This window comes from Borostomias antarcticus (assembly GCF_949987555.1).
Source record: "Borostomias antarcticus genome assembly, chromosome: 22".
In the NCBI taxonomy this organism is placed as follows: domain Eukaryota; kingdom Metazoa; phylum Chordata; class Actinopteri; order Stomiiformes; family Stomiidae; genus Borostomias; species Borostomias antarcticus.
The window spans coordinates 15,988,571-16,004,632 of NC_140255.1; the positions used below are offsets into that span (position 1 = coordinate 15,988,571).

At 46.3% G+C, this 16,062-nt stretch overlaps 1 protein-coding gene across 1 annotated transcript in view; it reads left to right on the plus strand.

The window, feature by feature from the left end:
• rgs9b (regulator of G protein signaling 9b) overlaps positions 1-8,192 on the plus strand; it is a gene marked incomplete at both ends in the record, with an annotated part of 13,442 nt that extends 5,250 nt beyond the window's left edge. The window contains 11 exons of the mRNA XM_084455796.1: positions 31-93; positions 953-982; positions 1,114-1,175; positions 1,389-1,502; positions 1,741-1,856; positions 2,591-2,678; positions 3,760-3,898; positions 4,137-4,219; positions 4,452-4,575; positions 7,359-7,768; positions 8,027-8,192. Coding sequence (XP_084311922.1) covers positions 31-93; positions 953-982; positions 1,114-1,175; positions 1,389-1,502; positions 1,741-1,856; positions 2,591-2,678; positions 3,760-3,898; positions 4,137-4,219; positions 4,452-4,575; positions 7,359-7,768; positions 8,027-8,192 — 1,395 coding nt within the window. The remainder of the gene's footprint in view (positions 1-30; positions 94-952; positions 983-1,113; positions 1,176-1,388; positions 1,503-1,740; positions 1,857-2,590; positions 2,679-3,759; positions 3,899-4,136; positions 4,220-4,451; positions 4,576-7,358; positions 7,769-8,026) is intronic.
• Between the last annotated feature and the right edge of the window lie 7,870 nt (positions 8,193-16,062).

The window sequence follows — 16,062 nt, forward strand, 5'->3', positions numbered from 1 at the left end:
TCCTCTCTGTCTGTCTGTGGATGTTTCCAGCCAGGGGCTGTCAGTGCCATGGACTACGGACTAGAGCGCTTAGTAGACCCCAATGAAAAGGAGGTAACAGGTGAGCTCATGAGTGTGTGTGGGTGTGTGTGTGTGTGTGTGTGTGTGTGTGTGTGTGTGTGTGTGTGTATGGCTGTGTGTGTGTGTGTGTGTGTGTGCGTGTGTGCGTACATGCGTGTGTTGTGGTGGTATTATTACACTTGACCTGGGCTCATTGGTGTGTGGACCAAGGGCATACAGTAGCTGTAATTATTCAGATTAATAACCTGATAAGAGGCTTTCTCCTGTGGTAATCTAATAATACAGGGCCCCCCCTTTTTCCACCAGTCAGTCCATCTGTTAGCTGGTCAGCCCCCTCTCACAGTCCACATCCACCAGTCAGTCCATCTGTTAGCTGGTCAGCCTCCTCTCACAGTCCACATCCAGCACTGTCAGTCAGGAGTATAATGAATGTTCAGAGACAGTAGGATGTTTAGTATATTTATTTATATTTATTGACAGTAGGATGTCTATATATTTATATGTATTGACAGTAGGATATTTAGTATATGTATTAACAGTAGAATGTTTATATATGTATTTATATTTATTGACTGTAGGATGTTTAGTATATTCATATGTATTAACAGTAGGATGTTTAGTATATTCATATTTATTAACAGTAGGATGTTTAGTATATTTATATTTACTGACAGTATACATTCTCTTCTAATATATTCTCTTCTCCCTCTGTCTTGCAGGCTTTTTTTCCATGGACTTTTATGTTCCTACAGACAACATAAAAGTAACACACACACACACACACACACACACACACACACACACACACACACACACACACACACAAACACAGAGAGATTCAACCAAATCCCTACACTGGAAAATAACCACAGAAACCTTTATTTCTCTACAGAAAAAAACATCAGACTTCTACAGGAGAATTGTAAGTCAACACCTTATTTTTACTAAACCTTTATTTATGCAGGGTCTTGATTTGAATACAGCTGTACGACATCTACAACTTTCCTCCTGACATGCTACTGATGACCTCTTCTGGTTACTTGTTCCCTGTAGATGATTTTTACACAGCAGGCCATCATGAGGCCGAGGGTGAAGTCCTCTGTGTCCATCGGAGCGTACGTCTACATCCTAGTGTGTGTGTGTGTGTGTGTGTGTGTGTGTGTGTGTGTGTATGTGTGTGTGTGCAAGATAGAGACAGAGAAAGAAAGAGAGGGAGAAAAAGAAAGTGTGTGTGTGTGTGTGCAAGATATATATATATAGAGAGAGAGAAAGAGAGAGAGAGTGTGTGTGTGTGTGTGTGTGTTAGTGACATCTTCTCCCCTCTGTAGACTGGTAAAGTACGCCGTCACCTATAAGAACCACGACCCCTTCCTGAGTCCCAGTCTCCCTAGCAACCCTTGGGTTACTGACAACGACACCTTCTGGACCTTGAACCTGGCCAAGTGAGACTAACCTTAACACTACCCTAACATTAACCCTAATACTGACACCACCCTAACACTAACCCTAACCACATACACGCTGTCCCTGAGTTAGCACATGACAGGTCAGACAGAAGTGCACTGAAAAAAAAGCTGACGGGTTGTTTCAGATGTTCTTCTACTCAGTCTTATGCAAATCGAAGAGAGGCAAAACTAATGTGTGTTTGTGTCTGTCTGTGTGTGTGTGTGTGTGTGTCAGTGTGGAGGTGCCCACTAAGATGCGTGTAGAGCGTTGGACATTCAGTTTCGGGGATCTGCTCTCTGACCCCCGGGGACGCGCTGACTTCAGACTCTTCCTGAAGAAAGAGTTCAGCGGTGAGACACCTCCACCACAGATTAACGTTACATTAACATTACAAAAACTCCCCCGAAACGTTCGTACAATGCGGAGTACCCAGAAAACATTCACATCGCTAACGACATGACTGTGGTAGTCCGTTTGGCTGTTATATACCAGTTGAATCCGTTTGGCTGTTATATACCAGTTGAATCCGTTTGGCTGTTATATACAGTACCAGTTGAATCCGTTTGGCTGTTATACCAGTGGAATCCGTTTGGCTGTTATACCAGTTGAATCCGTTTGGCTGTTAAACCAGTTGAATCCGTTTGGCTGTTATACCAGTTGAATCCGTTTGGCTGTTAAACCAGTTGAATCCGTTTGGCTGTTATACCAGTTGAATCAGTTTGGCTGTTATACCAGTTGAATCAGTTTGGCTGTTATATACAGTACCAGTTGAATCCGTTTGGCTGTTATATACAGTACCAGTTGAATCCGTTTGGCTGTTATACCAGTGGAATCCGTTTGGCTGTTATACCAGTTGAATCCGTTTGGCTGTTATACCAGTTGAATCCGTTTGGCTGTTATACCAGTTGAATCTGTTTGGCTGTTATACCAGTTGAGTCAGTTTGTCTGTCATACTGTACCAGTTGAATCTGTTTGGCTGTTATACCAGTTGAGTCTGTTAGGCTGTTATACTGTACCAGTTGAGTCTGATAACACCGCCAGTTAAAAGGGTTCGCTGGTTTCCGTCCCTGTCCCTTGTGACCAGGGGAGAACCTGGCCTTCTGGGAGGCCTGTGAGGATCTGAAGTATGGAACGGCTGCCACCATGCGTGAGAAGGCCCAGCAGATCTACAAGTAAGAGGACCTCCTACTGTACGTTCATCTCTGTGTAGAGAGCCGTGAACGTTGCCGCTCCCTGCCAAACCAAGACAACCATTCTTCTTCTTCTTCGTTTGGGTGTAGATGTTTCACTCCCCCCCAGGCTCGGGGCCGAGGGGCTATCCTTTTACCACCCCGAGCCTGGGTGATGGGTCAACCGGGCTATATAGTACTACTACTACTACTACTACTACTACTTATTTAACTACTACTACTAGGCTACTACTACGGGACTAGATCCAAAATATATCAGCCAGAAAGTCATCATTGATCACAGAAGGGCTCTCCGTTCATAGACAACATGTTAGCCATGAATGTTCACCTCTGTTCACTGAATTCAAACTATTATATAAAATTACTTCTAAATTGCGTGTTGGTAATTAAATTACTTACTTTATGCTTAACCGTCCGTTTCTCCTGGGTGGCTTGGCGTTTCCAGCTCACCTTCTTAATCCTAAAATAGCCTAACCCTCGCAGTATTCAGTTTCGTATAGATAGCCACAGCCACGTATTCCGGTTCGTACAGATAGCCACGTACTGTATGTCCGATTCCAGAAGTAGACTTTCAAAATCCTCTTCATACATATCAGCTGGAAAATTTCCTTCTGCCATGGTCATAAGTGGATCCTGTCTGTTTCATCCACAGGGTGTTGTGGTTCTCTTGTCGGAGCTGGGTGCCGGCCCACATTTTAGGTGTAGGCAGGCACAGAAAAATGCAGAACTAGAAATTGTAGTTATGAGCAGGAAGGACCAAATCTCTACAATTGATGTCAAACGTGTCATTTGACATCATTTATAGTTTTTTGTTATTTTGAAAGTGAGAAAAATAGCCCCACGAAACACTTAGGGATGGAAAACCACATGAATTGTAACATACTGCACATTTTGTAATGATACGAGGCTTAATGCTAATCGGTGAAGTGCCCCTGTAATGTATTTTTAACAGGTGCTGCTGGTATCCTTGTGACAACGGCCATGGGTTTCTACAGTTCCAGACTTGTGTTTCTATTAACCTCTGTGGTGTTCCAAGGTCCTGGTAACCCCTCTCCCTCTGCAGAACCTTTCTGGCTCGCGGCGCCCCCCGGTGGATCAACATTGATGGAAAGACGATGGAAGTGACGGTGAAAGGTCTGAAGCACCCTCACAGACACGTCCTGGACCCCGCACAGACACACATTTACATGCTCATGAAGAAGGTCAGTTAGAGTGTTTATCCACCATGGTGTACATATAAGTTATTAAAGAGAAGTTTAGGTTTATGGCTGTGTGTTTTTTGTGGGTATCTCTTAGTTTCTGTTGTAGATCTGTTATGCGTGTGGTGGTGTGGTGTTACTGTAGGACTCATATGGCCGGTACCTGTAGATCTTTTACAGTATGTGTGTGGTGGTGTGGTGTTAGATCTGTTATGTGTGTGGTTGTGTGGTGTTACTGTAGGACTCATATGGCCGGTACCTGAAGTCCCTGGTGTTTAAGGACACCCAGAAGAGGGCCATCAATCCTGCAGAACATACCTTCAGGTGAGTCACCATCATTCCTCACCTCTCTTCACCTCTTTCAAACCTCTCTCTACGACTAGTCTCTACATTTCTCTGTTTCTGTCTCTTAATAAAGCTCCACTTTCCTCTTCTCCTCCTCCCCCTCTCTCCCCCTCTCTCCCCCTCTCTCTTCCCCCCCCCCCCCACCTTTCTCTGTCCCTCCTCCTCCTCCGCCCTTCCACCTCTCTCTCTCTCCCCCCCCCCGCCCCCCCAGCGAGGCTCAGTTGGAGCAGAATGCCAGAAAGCGCCGCTCCTGCGTCAGCCCCCTCGTCGTGCGCCTACAGGAGGAGGAGCAGCGGGCCAGGCTGGCGGCCAGCGGCCCCGTCGACATCACGCAGGTCATGAGCAAACTCAGCAGCAAGGGCAAGGAGGCGCCCCCGCCCCCGCTCCCCCCCAAGAAATGAACCACACTCGCACTCACACTCACCCCCCACACTTCTGCTTCGCGCGACTGTGGCAGGGCTGGTTAATACTGTAGCTGAATACACGCTCAGTTTGCCGACGTGCTTCAGTAATGTCAGGACTAAATAGAATCCTGACCGGGAAAGGTTACAGTATTACTTCACCACCACACCCCTCCCTCCCATTACCCCTCCTCTGGGTAGAGTAGGAGATGTGAATGTGCATTAAACTCTTCGATGCTGAGACAAGAGTACCTGCACATGAAGCATTTGAGCAGTAACGTACCATCAGAGTAGAGCGACACTTCTAAACATTTGATTTCCTACTTGTTTACACAATGTCCGTTCACAAGGTTTAAGGTCACATAATCGGTAGGCCTGAGTAGTTGTTGAGAACTTAAGGGTCACCGTGTCACCGGTCCGAAGTCCAATACAGGATGGAGGGGAGAGTATGTTATTGGGGTCAAGCTGTAGTTTGCTCTCTGTTTGGCAGGGCAGTTGGTTTCATCAGTTTTATCTGTTAAGGTTTGATATGATTGCTGTTTTTACATAAAAGCCATAGCGATGGCAATAACCATACTGTGGCTATGATAGCGTGACAGAATTTGGGGAAGCTATACTTTTTGTTTTTTTTCTCGCTAAATTATGCTAGGGCTGTTCAGAGTTTCTCCCATGAGAAACATATTCCGCAAAACGGCTTTTATACAGTGTACCCCGGTGACTTTTTGCATGAACTCTCATCATTTAATCTCTCATCCAAAATGCAACACAAGATCTAGATTTAAATAGTAATTTAATAGATTGAATGTAATAATAGACCCAACAAACTAGCTGATAACTTAAAAAGGTTTAAGTTGGAACCAATTTTGGTTCTTGGGAATGATGCCACAGCTGAATCGATTTTGGATCCTTCAACAACCATTTTTTTGGGGGGTCCTACAGTATAAAGAACATTTTTAGCTTAGCTTAGTTTAGCTAACTTGGAACCAATACAAAATGGTTCTACTAAAGAACTGTTTATGGTTCTACATGGCCGTTAATCAAGAATGGTTCTCTGTAGAACCTTTTCAAAAATGGTTCTTAGCTCTTGATGGTTCTTGTGAGATTCCACATTGCTTCTTGTGAGATTCCACATTCTTTGTAGAACTTATATAAAACTGTTTTGAGAGATTCCACATTTGTTCTTTCTCAAAGGGTTCTCCATAGATCCCAGGTTTGTTTTACATTTGTGTGAATAACCTATTGAAACAGGTTCTTTGAAATGTCGGTTCTGAATAGAATATCTGGAATGGCTCTTCAGAGATCCAATATTGATTCTGAGGGATATGGAGAACCTTCATTATCTTCAGATATATTGATTCCTGGAGAAAGAATCATAACATAGAAAATAGGTCACCATAGATGTAGACCGGCTCCAATGTCTCAACCTAACCCTAGTGCATGTAGACAGGACCCATGTATAATCCTAACCCTAGTGCATGTAGACAGGACTCATGTATAATCCTAACCCTAGTGCATGTAGACAGGACCCATGTATAATCCTAACCCTAGTGCATGTAGACAGGACTCATGTATAATCCTAACCCTAGTGCATGTAGACAGGACTCATGTATAATCCTAACCCTAGTGCATGTAGACAGGACTCATGTATAATCCTAACCCTAGTGCATGTAGACAGGACCCATGTTTTAGCAGCAATGGCAAGCACAAGTGCTTAGAAACCAAACTAGAAACCACACAGGCTCCAGAATTCCATCTGAAGCGCATCAACATTTTCATATCTTAAATTGGGCAGAAATACAGGAAGTCTGGTGGTTTTAGTTTGAACACACTGCTATTGTGTTACCTATGTCTGTCTCAGCTCAGTGTTTGAGTCTCCATGGCTTGTTTCTGTCGCTCAGTGTTTCTCTGCCTCATCCTCCACCTGAGAAGCGGTGGTCCTCCTCTCATCCAGTCTGTCTTCTACACGTCTTACTCATCACCTGTCTCAAGCTAATAAAGCAGTTATAACCCATGTCATGTGTGTGTGGTGTGACATCTGTGCTGAACCATTTACTGTCCATCCTCATTCAGTCATGATGCCATTGAGTCATCGGCGTAACCATCCTCCATCTGTCGCAGCTGTCATCTCACCCAGCAAAGAGAGGTGTGTTCCTCTCCTTCGTCTGTCACCCAGCAGAGAGAGACCTCTCCTTCAGTCTGTCACAGTGTCATCTCCACCCCTCAGATGCAGTCCCCCTGGAGAGAGAGAGAGAGAGGGAGCAAGAGAGAGAGAGGAAGAGAGAAAGAGAGAGAGAGGTAGGGAGAGAGAGATGGCGGGAGGGAGAGAGATAGAGGGAGGGTAAGAGAGAGGGAAAGAGAGAAGGAGGGAGAGAGAGGGAGAGATAGAGGGGGAGAGAGCTAGGCAGAGAGAGAGGGAGGGAGAGAGGGGGGGGGGAGAAGGAGGTCAGCAATGAAGGAGAGAAGCATAAGACAGGAGGAAGGGAGAGGATGAGACACTGGTCATTTTTCCATGAATATCAACTTGATACGAACATGACGGGAAATCTAATGTACTGTAGAGTTCTGCATGATCGGATGTACTGTATATGATCAGCTCAGATATTGATCAGATATGATATGATGGGGGCGTAAGGATGATTAACCATGATAACTTCATGCCCCTCTGTCATGCTGTCGCTGGCGACCCCTGACCTGTGCTTGACCTCTGACCCCTACAGCTGTGCCGCTTCACCACCCCCGTCCCTCACCTGGCCGTCTACTCCGGCCTCGGTGATGCCCCACCGCTCCTGGCCGCCGCCTCCCCCCCACTCCCCCCCCTCCTCCCCCACACGCCCTCCTGCCAGTCACCCATCAGCCTGGCCATAGACAGCACGCCCGCCTCCGAGCGCAGGGGGGAGGGGCCTGAGGGGGAGGGGGGGGAGGCCAAGGTCTCGGGCAGGGTCAGGGGGGGGGCGTCCAGGTCCCGCGTGGCGCTGTCATTGGGTCGGCTGCTGAGGCGAGGGTGCACACCGTCTGCCGTGTTTGCCAGCCTGTCCCCCAAATGCCCCGCCCCCGCCGGGATGACCAGCCGCGTCCAGCCAATCGGCACTGACCAGCCCATCCAGGCGCCGCACAGACACATCACCAAGTGAGTAGAGAGATGACTAAGGAGGGGAAGACATCTACACACACACACACACACTCACACAGACACACACACACACACACACTGACACACACACACACACACACACACACACACACACTGACACACACACACACCCACACACACACTCACACACACACACTCACATGCTACTGACAGTATGGCACAGAGCAGTGAGCCAGGTCGGTGGCGCTAGTCTCCTTGGCTCAGACTCATCTGTTCGTCCTCTCTATTCTTCAGCTTTTTCCAGATCAAGGTGGACATCCCGCCCGAGCGTCGTATCTACCCCATCGACTCTGAGGACGAGGACGAGGAGGAGAGCGGCTCAGCCGCCCGAGGGGGAGATGGGGTCAAGGAGATCATCTGCCCCTGGGAGAGCCTCACCCCCCAGGACGGGACGGGGTAGAGTTCACACACACACACACACACACACACACACACACACACACACACACACACACACACACACACACACACACACACACTGCCCTGTAGAAGGACGTCACGTGTAGACACAGATCTGTAGGGGCTGGCTGCTTAACCTACACTAAACCCAACTCTAATCCTTACCCCAAACCTTAGAATCTAATCCTGGTCCTAGTCCTAGAACCTAACCCTGGTCCTAGCCCTAGCCGTAGCCTTATACCTAACCCCTATGTAACCCCCCAGCACCAGAGTTACTGTGTAGCCTGGCTTGTACTGAGCCATGGTGGTGAGGAGGGTTCAGAATCAGCCCGGCGGCAAATGTTCATTCAGCTCATCACCAGTGGCCCTCCTAACAAGAGTATACTGTCAGCTACACATAGTCTAACCTTCACCTAACATGAGTATACTGTCAACTACACGTAGTCTAACTTTCACCTAACAAGAGTATACTGTCAGCTACACATAGTCTAATCTTCACCTAACAAGAAAGTTGGGACTAAATGAAAAACACTTTGCTGTTTGTATAATAAAAACCTTTGTGAAGTGAGAGTTAATGTGGAAGAAAGTCCTAGTAAATTGCACCTTGTGTGCCAAATATGCTACTGACAGCTCGCTAGAGTGCAGAACTCATTAGCAATACTTGGGATACCTGGAAATCTGTGGTCAGTGACCAATCAGAGGCCAAATCAGCCTCTCCGCAAAGCCCACTATCTGTGCGGGCTTCTGGGTAATCAGAATAACTGACAGCTAACCTAGTCTAAACTTCAACCAACGGGTCTTCTGAAGTCACTGTCAGACCTTCTTATTTATAATGGTGACCATCCCTGCCTGGTAACAGAAACCACACACTCTATCTCCAGATGCAAGTGGTTTTATAGGTCAAAGTTTCGGCCGGCTACAGCCAAAATGTTGTCCAATAAAATCCTATAACATTGTCCTATGAAATCCTATAATGTAGTCCTATGAAAAGAAGGTCAGACTGAGACAAAGGATACAGCTGAAACGTTGTCCTTCAAAATCAGCATCTTGAGAGTTTGCAGTTTCTTTTCTTGTTATCAGATTTTATCTTCCACTACCGGCGCCTCATCGAAAAACCCTACAGTGTGTCTTCTCTGCTCTGCAGATCATCCCTGACGTACAGTGACCTATTTAATATCAGTCTAAGTCATGGAAAAACATTATGCCAAAACCGTCGAGTCGACATATCTGGCTCTTTTCTTGTACTTTTTACTAAGCATAAAGTATGTTTATATTTATATATAGTATATATTTAGTTAGTGAAAGTGTTTAGTTCTCTGACGTCCGGAGGTGTGTCCTCTTCTTGCTGCTTACTAGAAGTCAGCTTACTATAGTCCCACCCCAAATCTGCTCCCTTTAACTAATATACAGATATGAAAGGACTTGATAGGTGTCAGCTACTGGTAATGTATCTAGCTCGCCATGTTGCTGACACCCGTCCAGCTCTGTGGATCTTTACAGTATATGTGCCTAGGGGACAGGCTTGATTTGGGGTTGGGCACCAATTTAGTGTTTTGGCTTCTCTGTTGTTTTGTACATTATTGCATATACTGTACCAGTACCTCTGTGGAATAAAGTGATCTTTTTTGCTTCGTTGTCTTTTTGACGGGACTGTGAAGTGTGAGTCAGCTGTTGGAATGTAATACATTCAGCCATGTTAACAGATGCAAGAATGTGAAAATACATTAATTGTAACATTTGCATTTATTTCTACATTCCATGGATTGTGCCTGAATAAATGACTATATTGACTGAACAAATTCACTTTATTGTATATATATATATATAACATGAGCTTCTCTCGCATTTAATTAACTAAATGGCCAATTACTGATTGCTCCAACAGGTAACAAGACTAGCAGATAAGTTCATTGGATGGCTAAGCTGGAGTGATAGCAGATGAACAGTATTTCGTCGGTGTCCATAGTGCTCCAACAGGTTTCAGAACCTATTACATATATATTCAAACAATATATGCGCACACAGTTTAGGAAATTCTGTTCGTTCTGAACAACCAATCGGGAATTGGCTAATGTTGTGATATAACTGGTCTGTAGAGATCCTCTCATGGTGCAGCTATAATCCAGCCCAGCTGGTAACATGCTGATGCTGATGAGTGACCACCAGGTGGAGTACTGAGCGCAGCAAACGACCATGATAGAACCATATCTCCTATCAGCACCACGGCATCAGATCAGGGTAGCATCAGACCTTCCTAGAAAGAGGAACCAGCCCCTCCTAGCCAGAGAGTGGGGAGTAACCCCCCCCCCCACCCCATCCCCTGAGACCAGCCAGTCGTAACGTTACCCACGTCAGTCGTTTGGTGAGCCGTGTGTGTATTGACTGACCTGTGGGTGGATTTAGTGCCAGAGGGATGAACCTCCCATTGCTCCCACACTCTTCTGTAAGCACACAGGGACCCACACACTCTGTCCACTTCTATATTTATCCACTCATGTGGAGATGCAAGATGCTTGAAACGCGTCAGAGGTTCCATAGATAGTACATATTGTAAGACTTTTGGAGGTGTTTTGATGAATTATTTTGTGTTTTTCTGTTGCAAGGCAATGATTGCCATAAAAGACAACAATTACAAGTGCTCTTGTTTGTTGGTGAGTGTGTGTGTGTGTGTGGCTCAGTCGACAAGTGTTTTCCACCCACTCTTCCTCTCTCTCTCTCCCTTCTATCTCTTCCTCTCTCTCCCTCTCTCTCTCCTCTCTCTATCTCTCGCTCTCCCTCCCTCTTTCTCCCTCCCTCTATCTCCCTCTCTCTCTCCCTCCATCTCTCTCTCCTCTGCACATGTTTACTGATCTCTGACCTCGCTGTCACATGATAGATGATCAAATCAGGAGCCTAATGAAACGCTGCACACCACCAAGCCCTTTGCCTGCTGTTTTTATGAATATGTCATTTGTATGTACGAATATGTGTGCGGGCGTGATAGTGTGTGTGTGTGTGTGTGTGTGTGTGTGTGAATCACAGGTCACCTGGAGTCTACATTTCTCAAGGGGACATGGACACATCACTAATGTCCACCAACCCTGAGAGAACACAGAGAACAGATGGAGGATGATGGGAAAGAATGGGGCAAGAAAGAGAGAGAGAGAGAGAGGGAGAAAGAGAGACAGATAAAGAGAGGGAGAGAGAGAAAGAGGGAGAGAGAGATTGATTGATTGGCAGATATGGGATAGGCCACACACACGCTGGTCAGCTGTACCAGGTCTGGGAGCTGGTAGTGACCTTGAAAGAAAATGAAAAAACACACAGAGAAGTTTTCACAGCTGCCCTCTCTTCTACATGTCCCCTTCTCCAACATTAACCCTAACATTAACCCTACCCCCCCCCCCCCCCACACACACACATCATCCTGGGAATGGGCAAAAAAAGTGTCTTGAAAGACGCCAAACAAATAAAATGTATTATAATTGTTGTTATTGTTATTATTAATCATTCGTATTATTATGATCTCACTCCAACAGGCAAACACACACAGGGTGCATTAAGTGCGTGTCTGTCAGAGAAAGGCAAGGCAAGTTTATTTATATAGCACATTTCAGCCACAGGGCAATTCAAGGTGCTTTACATGAGACATTAAAAGCATTAAAACAAAAAGCAAGACATTATAGACATTTAAAACAAAAGGCAGGACAAATGAAAAGCATTAAAACAAAAAGCAAGTCATTATAGACATTTAAAGCAAAAAGCAGGACAAATAGAATACAGGAATAAAAGTTACAGTGCAGTATACTGATAAACATAACTCCTCTTAGAATGCAGTGGCAAAAAGAAAAGTCTTCAGGCTTGTTTAAAAAAAAAAACTGAAAATAGACCCTGAAAATCCTGTCAGCTATGCTACAGGGATAGTCTCTCTCTCTGTCTCTCTCTCTCCAGATTTATGTATCTGACAGATTTTATGTTTCTACTTTTCTTGTTTGTGTCAGTCTGCAGTGGAGCATGGAGGTCAGACAGGCAGGCAGGCAGGCAGGCAGGCAGGCAGGCAGACTGGCAGGCAGACTGGCAGGCAGACAGACAGACAGACAGACAGACAGACAGACAGACAGACAGACAGGCAGGCAGGCAGGCAGGCAGGCAGGCAGGCAGACAGACAGAGGACGTTAGCCTTCTCTCAGCCGTCCCAGCAACCCTTTGTCCTGCAGATCCCTCTATGAACCATTTAAATATTCACCACCACTCTCACCACTTCCAAAACACACACACGTGCACACACACACACACACACACACACACACACACACACACACACACACACACACACACACACAAACACACATTAAAATATTCTACATACTGTACATCAGTGTGATATACTATACAGTTCTGTCTCTGTGAATCTCTCTCCTCTCTCCACTCCCAGTCACAATATTCATGCAGTTTTCTATTTGTTTTGTCCACAACATTACAGAACCAAATATCACCAACTCCCACACCAACCGCCCTGTGCTAACTAACAAGTCAACATGCTCCAACCCGCTTACGCTGACCCTAGTCTCAACGCCAGAGAGTTCTTTTGCTGATACACTACGTAAGCTACAGTATGCTAATTATGTTACTGAATGCTTCAGATCTCTCTATGGGTCTGGGACACTTTATGCAAAAATCTAGTGTTAAAATCCCGGCAATTCATTGGTAGTGCCGGAATCCTGGCAACGACCAATCAGTAATAATTTTTGTGATCAGGCGTTCCCACCCATAGATATGCCTCACCCATCTAACTTGGGATAGTGTCTCTCATTTGCTGCTACGACCTGTCACTCTTTCAATTTTGACCTGTCGATACGCCCTCAGAACACCAGCTCGGGCGGCGAAGTGACACAGATTCTATTATGTCATATGCGGAGCGCAGCGATTCAGCTTAATGTTTGAGTCTGCAGAGAGACTACGCTGACCCACTCCTCACACAACCTGGTCAGGTACACTGACACAGTATAGAAAACGACCCTGTCACTTGTTCAGCATAGAGGTTTAGACGCACAGAGCTGTAGATCAGTCTGCAGACCTGCCTTCAACTCGCCTGAGTAACGCCGTCTCCCGTTGACAGATGCTGTTTGGCCAAAGCTAAATGTTTAACATACTTTATTGTATGTTCCACTTCATCAGCAGTACTGTATCTACTACGAGGCGACCGGCCCAGCTGTTCAAGGAGCCACAGTCACACGTATCTCTCTTTCTCTCTCTCTCTCTGATCTATTTTAACACGGCTACATTTTTAGCGTGTTAATGCCCATCGCCTAAAGACATAAATCCTTTAGAACTGACACTAACCTGAGGAGACTTTAAACCTGTGAAACATCTGTCCAGGATAATACATGGAACATGGTGAGAGAGGAGGGGAGGAGGGGAGAGGAGGGGGAGAGGGGAGGAGAGGAAGAGAGGGAAGGAAGGAGAGGAGAGGGGAGGAAGGAGAGGAAGGAGGAGAGGGGAGAAAGGAGAGTAGAGGAAGGAGAAGAGGAGAGTAGAGGAGAGGAGGAGGGTTGTTTTTGTTTCTCTGGAACAACAGAACTGTCAGGTAAATGTGAGAGATTAGCCAGTACTGCTTGATAGCTCTTAAACACACACACACACAAACACACCCAACAGACACACCTGCTATTACGTCACTGACAGTTGACACACTTGCAAAAATATGCATCTCTACTCTGGAGTGAGAGTGAGAAATTACGAGGGACTGTTGTTTCTCTGGCTAGGAAGCAGCAGGGCTTTGATCACCAGACCAGGAACCTGGAAGACAGACTTCCTCACAGAAAAAAATAAGAAACCCTTTTCGCGATACAGTGTGGATGTCCAGCCGCCCCAGAAAGATTACAGTGGGCGGGAGTACTTGCCTCGACAGACAAACTCCTTCAGCCAATCAGCATAACGAAACGTTTTCCAAATCCAATCTTTTCTGCCGAGAAACTCTTGTTCTCTTTTGTGGTGTAAACTCTTTTTGATAGATCTTATTTTCAAATTGTTGTTGCACTTAAAGCTGTGTTTATTCTACTAGCATTAATGTTACCGCTTGTTGCTTCAGGAGACTCCATTAGCCTACTATTTTGAGATGAGACAGAGATTAAAAGAGAGATGAGACAGACTTAAACAGAGATGAGACAGAGACTAAAACAGATGAGACAGACATTAAAACAGAGATGAGACAGACTAAAACAGATGAGACAGAGACTAAAACAGATGAGACAGACTAAACCAGATGAGACAGAGACTAAAACAGATGAGACAGAGACTAAAACAGAGATGAGACAGAGACTAAAACAGATGAGACAGAGACTAAAACAGATGAGACAGAGACTAAAACAGATGAGACAGACTAAAACAGATGAGACAGAGACTAAAACAGATGAGACAGAGACTTAAACAGAGATGAGACAGAGACTAAAACAGAGATGAGACAGAGACTAAAACAGAGACTAAAATAGAGACGAGACAGAGACTAAACAGAGATGAGACAGAAAGAGAGAGTTAGAGAGAGTGTCAGAGAGAGAGAAATGGAGGGAGAGACATATGAGAGCCCTTGGATTTTATTAGGTGTATACGTCTCTCTAGACCTGTTGTTTTTCCTCACACCTGAGAGATAGGAGGCAGGGGGGTATGAGGTACTGGAAGAAGAGTTCATATTACCCAGACAGCAGGGGAGAGGACATGTAAAAGAGAGAGGTGGGATAGACGGTGGAGGGGAGAGAGAGAGGAGGGGAGAGAGAGAGGGTGGGATAAATGCATTAGGGGAGGGGAGAGAGAGGGTGGGATAGAGGGAGGAGAAAAAGAAAGGGGGAGGGTAGGAGAAAGGGAGGAGAGAGAGAAAGAGAGACAGAGCGGCACGGCCCCGTCTTGTGACAGAGAGAAAGCGCGGGAGACAGAGAGAGAGAGAGAGAGATGTGGAGCAGAGGAGGGCGAGGGAGGAGAAGCATGGTGACCGTCTGACAGCGCTGGCAGAGGATCACCACAAAACTCTGGATCCGTGCAACAGAGCGAGGACCTGCTAGCACAGAGCACTCCGACCCCGGAGCTTCACCATCTGTCCTGCAGCTCCCGGAGCTCCGAGAGTTGGACATCTGGATCCCCACCCCCCCACCCCCCTTCCTCTATATGGAAGCAGCCAGAACCTGAGGGGACAGAGATATACACATTCATCAGACGCACGCCGAGAAATGCACTCCCAGAAGAGGGCACCTTCCTTTGTCTGATTCACTTTGTATGCATTTGGAGTTCTGGAGTGAATAGAGAGAAGGAGAAACTCAGTGTCAGGAGCGCGGCGTCCAGACAGAGCTGTCTTTCACCCCCTTAGACAGACGGAGCGGTCCCTGGTCGTTCGCCACTCTTTTCTCTCGTCTCCCGGGCGGACATTCCATCGCTCTCTCCTCTCCTCATCACTCTCTTCTCCTCGTCTCTTCAGACCAGCGGGGAGTAAAGGACACTGACAGAGTGAGATAGAGCTAGACAGCAGGTTTCACTTACACACATACGCACACACACACAGGCACACACACCACACACACACACGCACACACACGCACACACACAGCTGTCTGCCGGTTTGTGGCTAGCATCAGAAGCAGGGGTGTAGACAGTCTCTCCCCTATTTCTGTCTCCCTCCTTCCCTCCCCCTCCTCACACCCTTTCCAAATCCTCCCTTCTTATTCGTAAGCACACACGCTCACGCAGACACACACACACACACACACACACATACAGGGTCCACATGCTGGCACAGCCCTGTTATGTTCATTCTGAGAGTATGCCAGCCACCACCTCGTCAATAAACACAAACACACACAGACAAGCACACACATGCACACACGCACACACGCACACTCGCACAC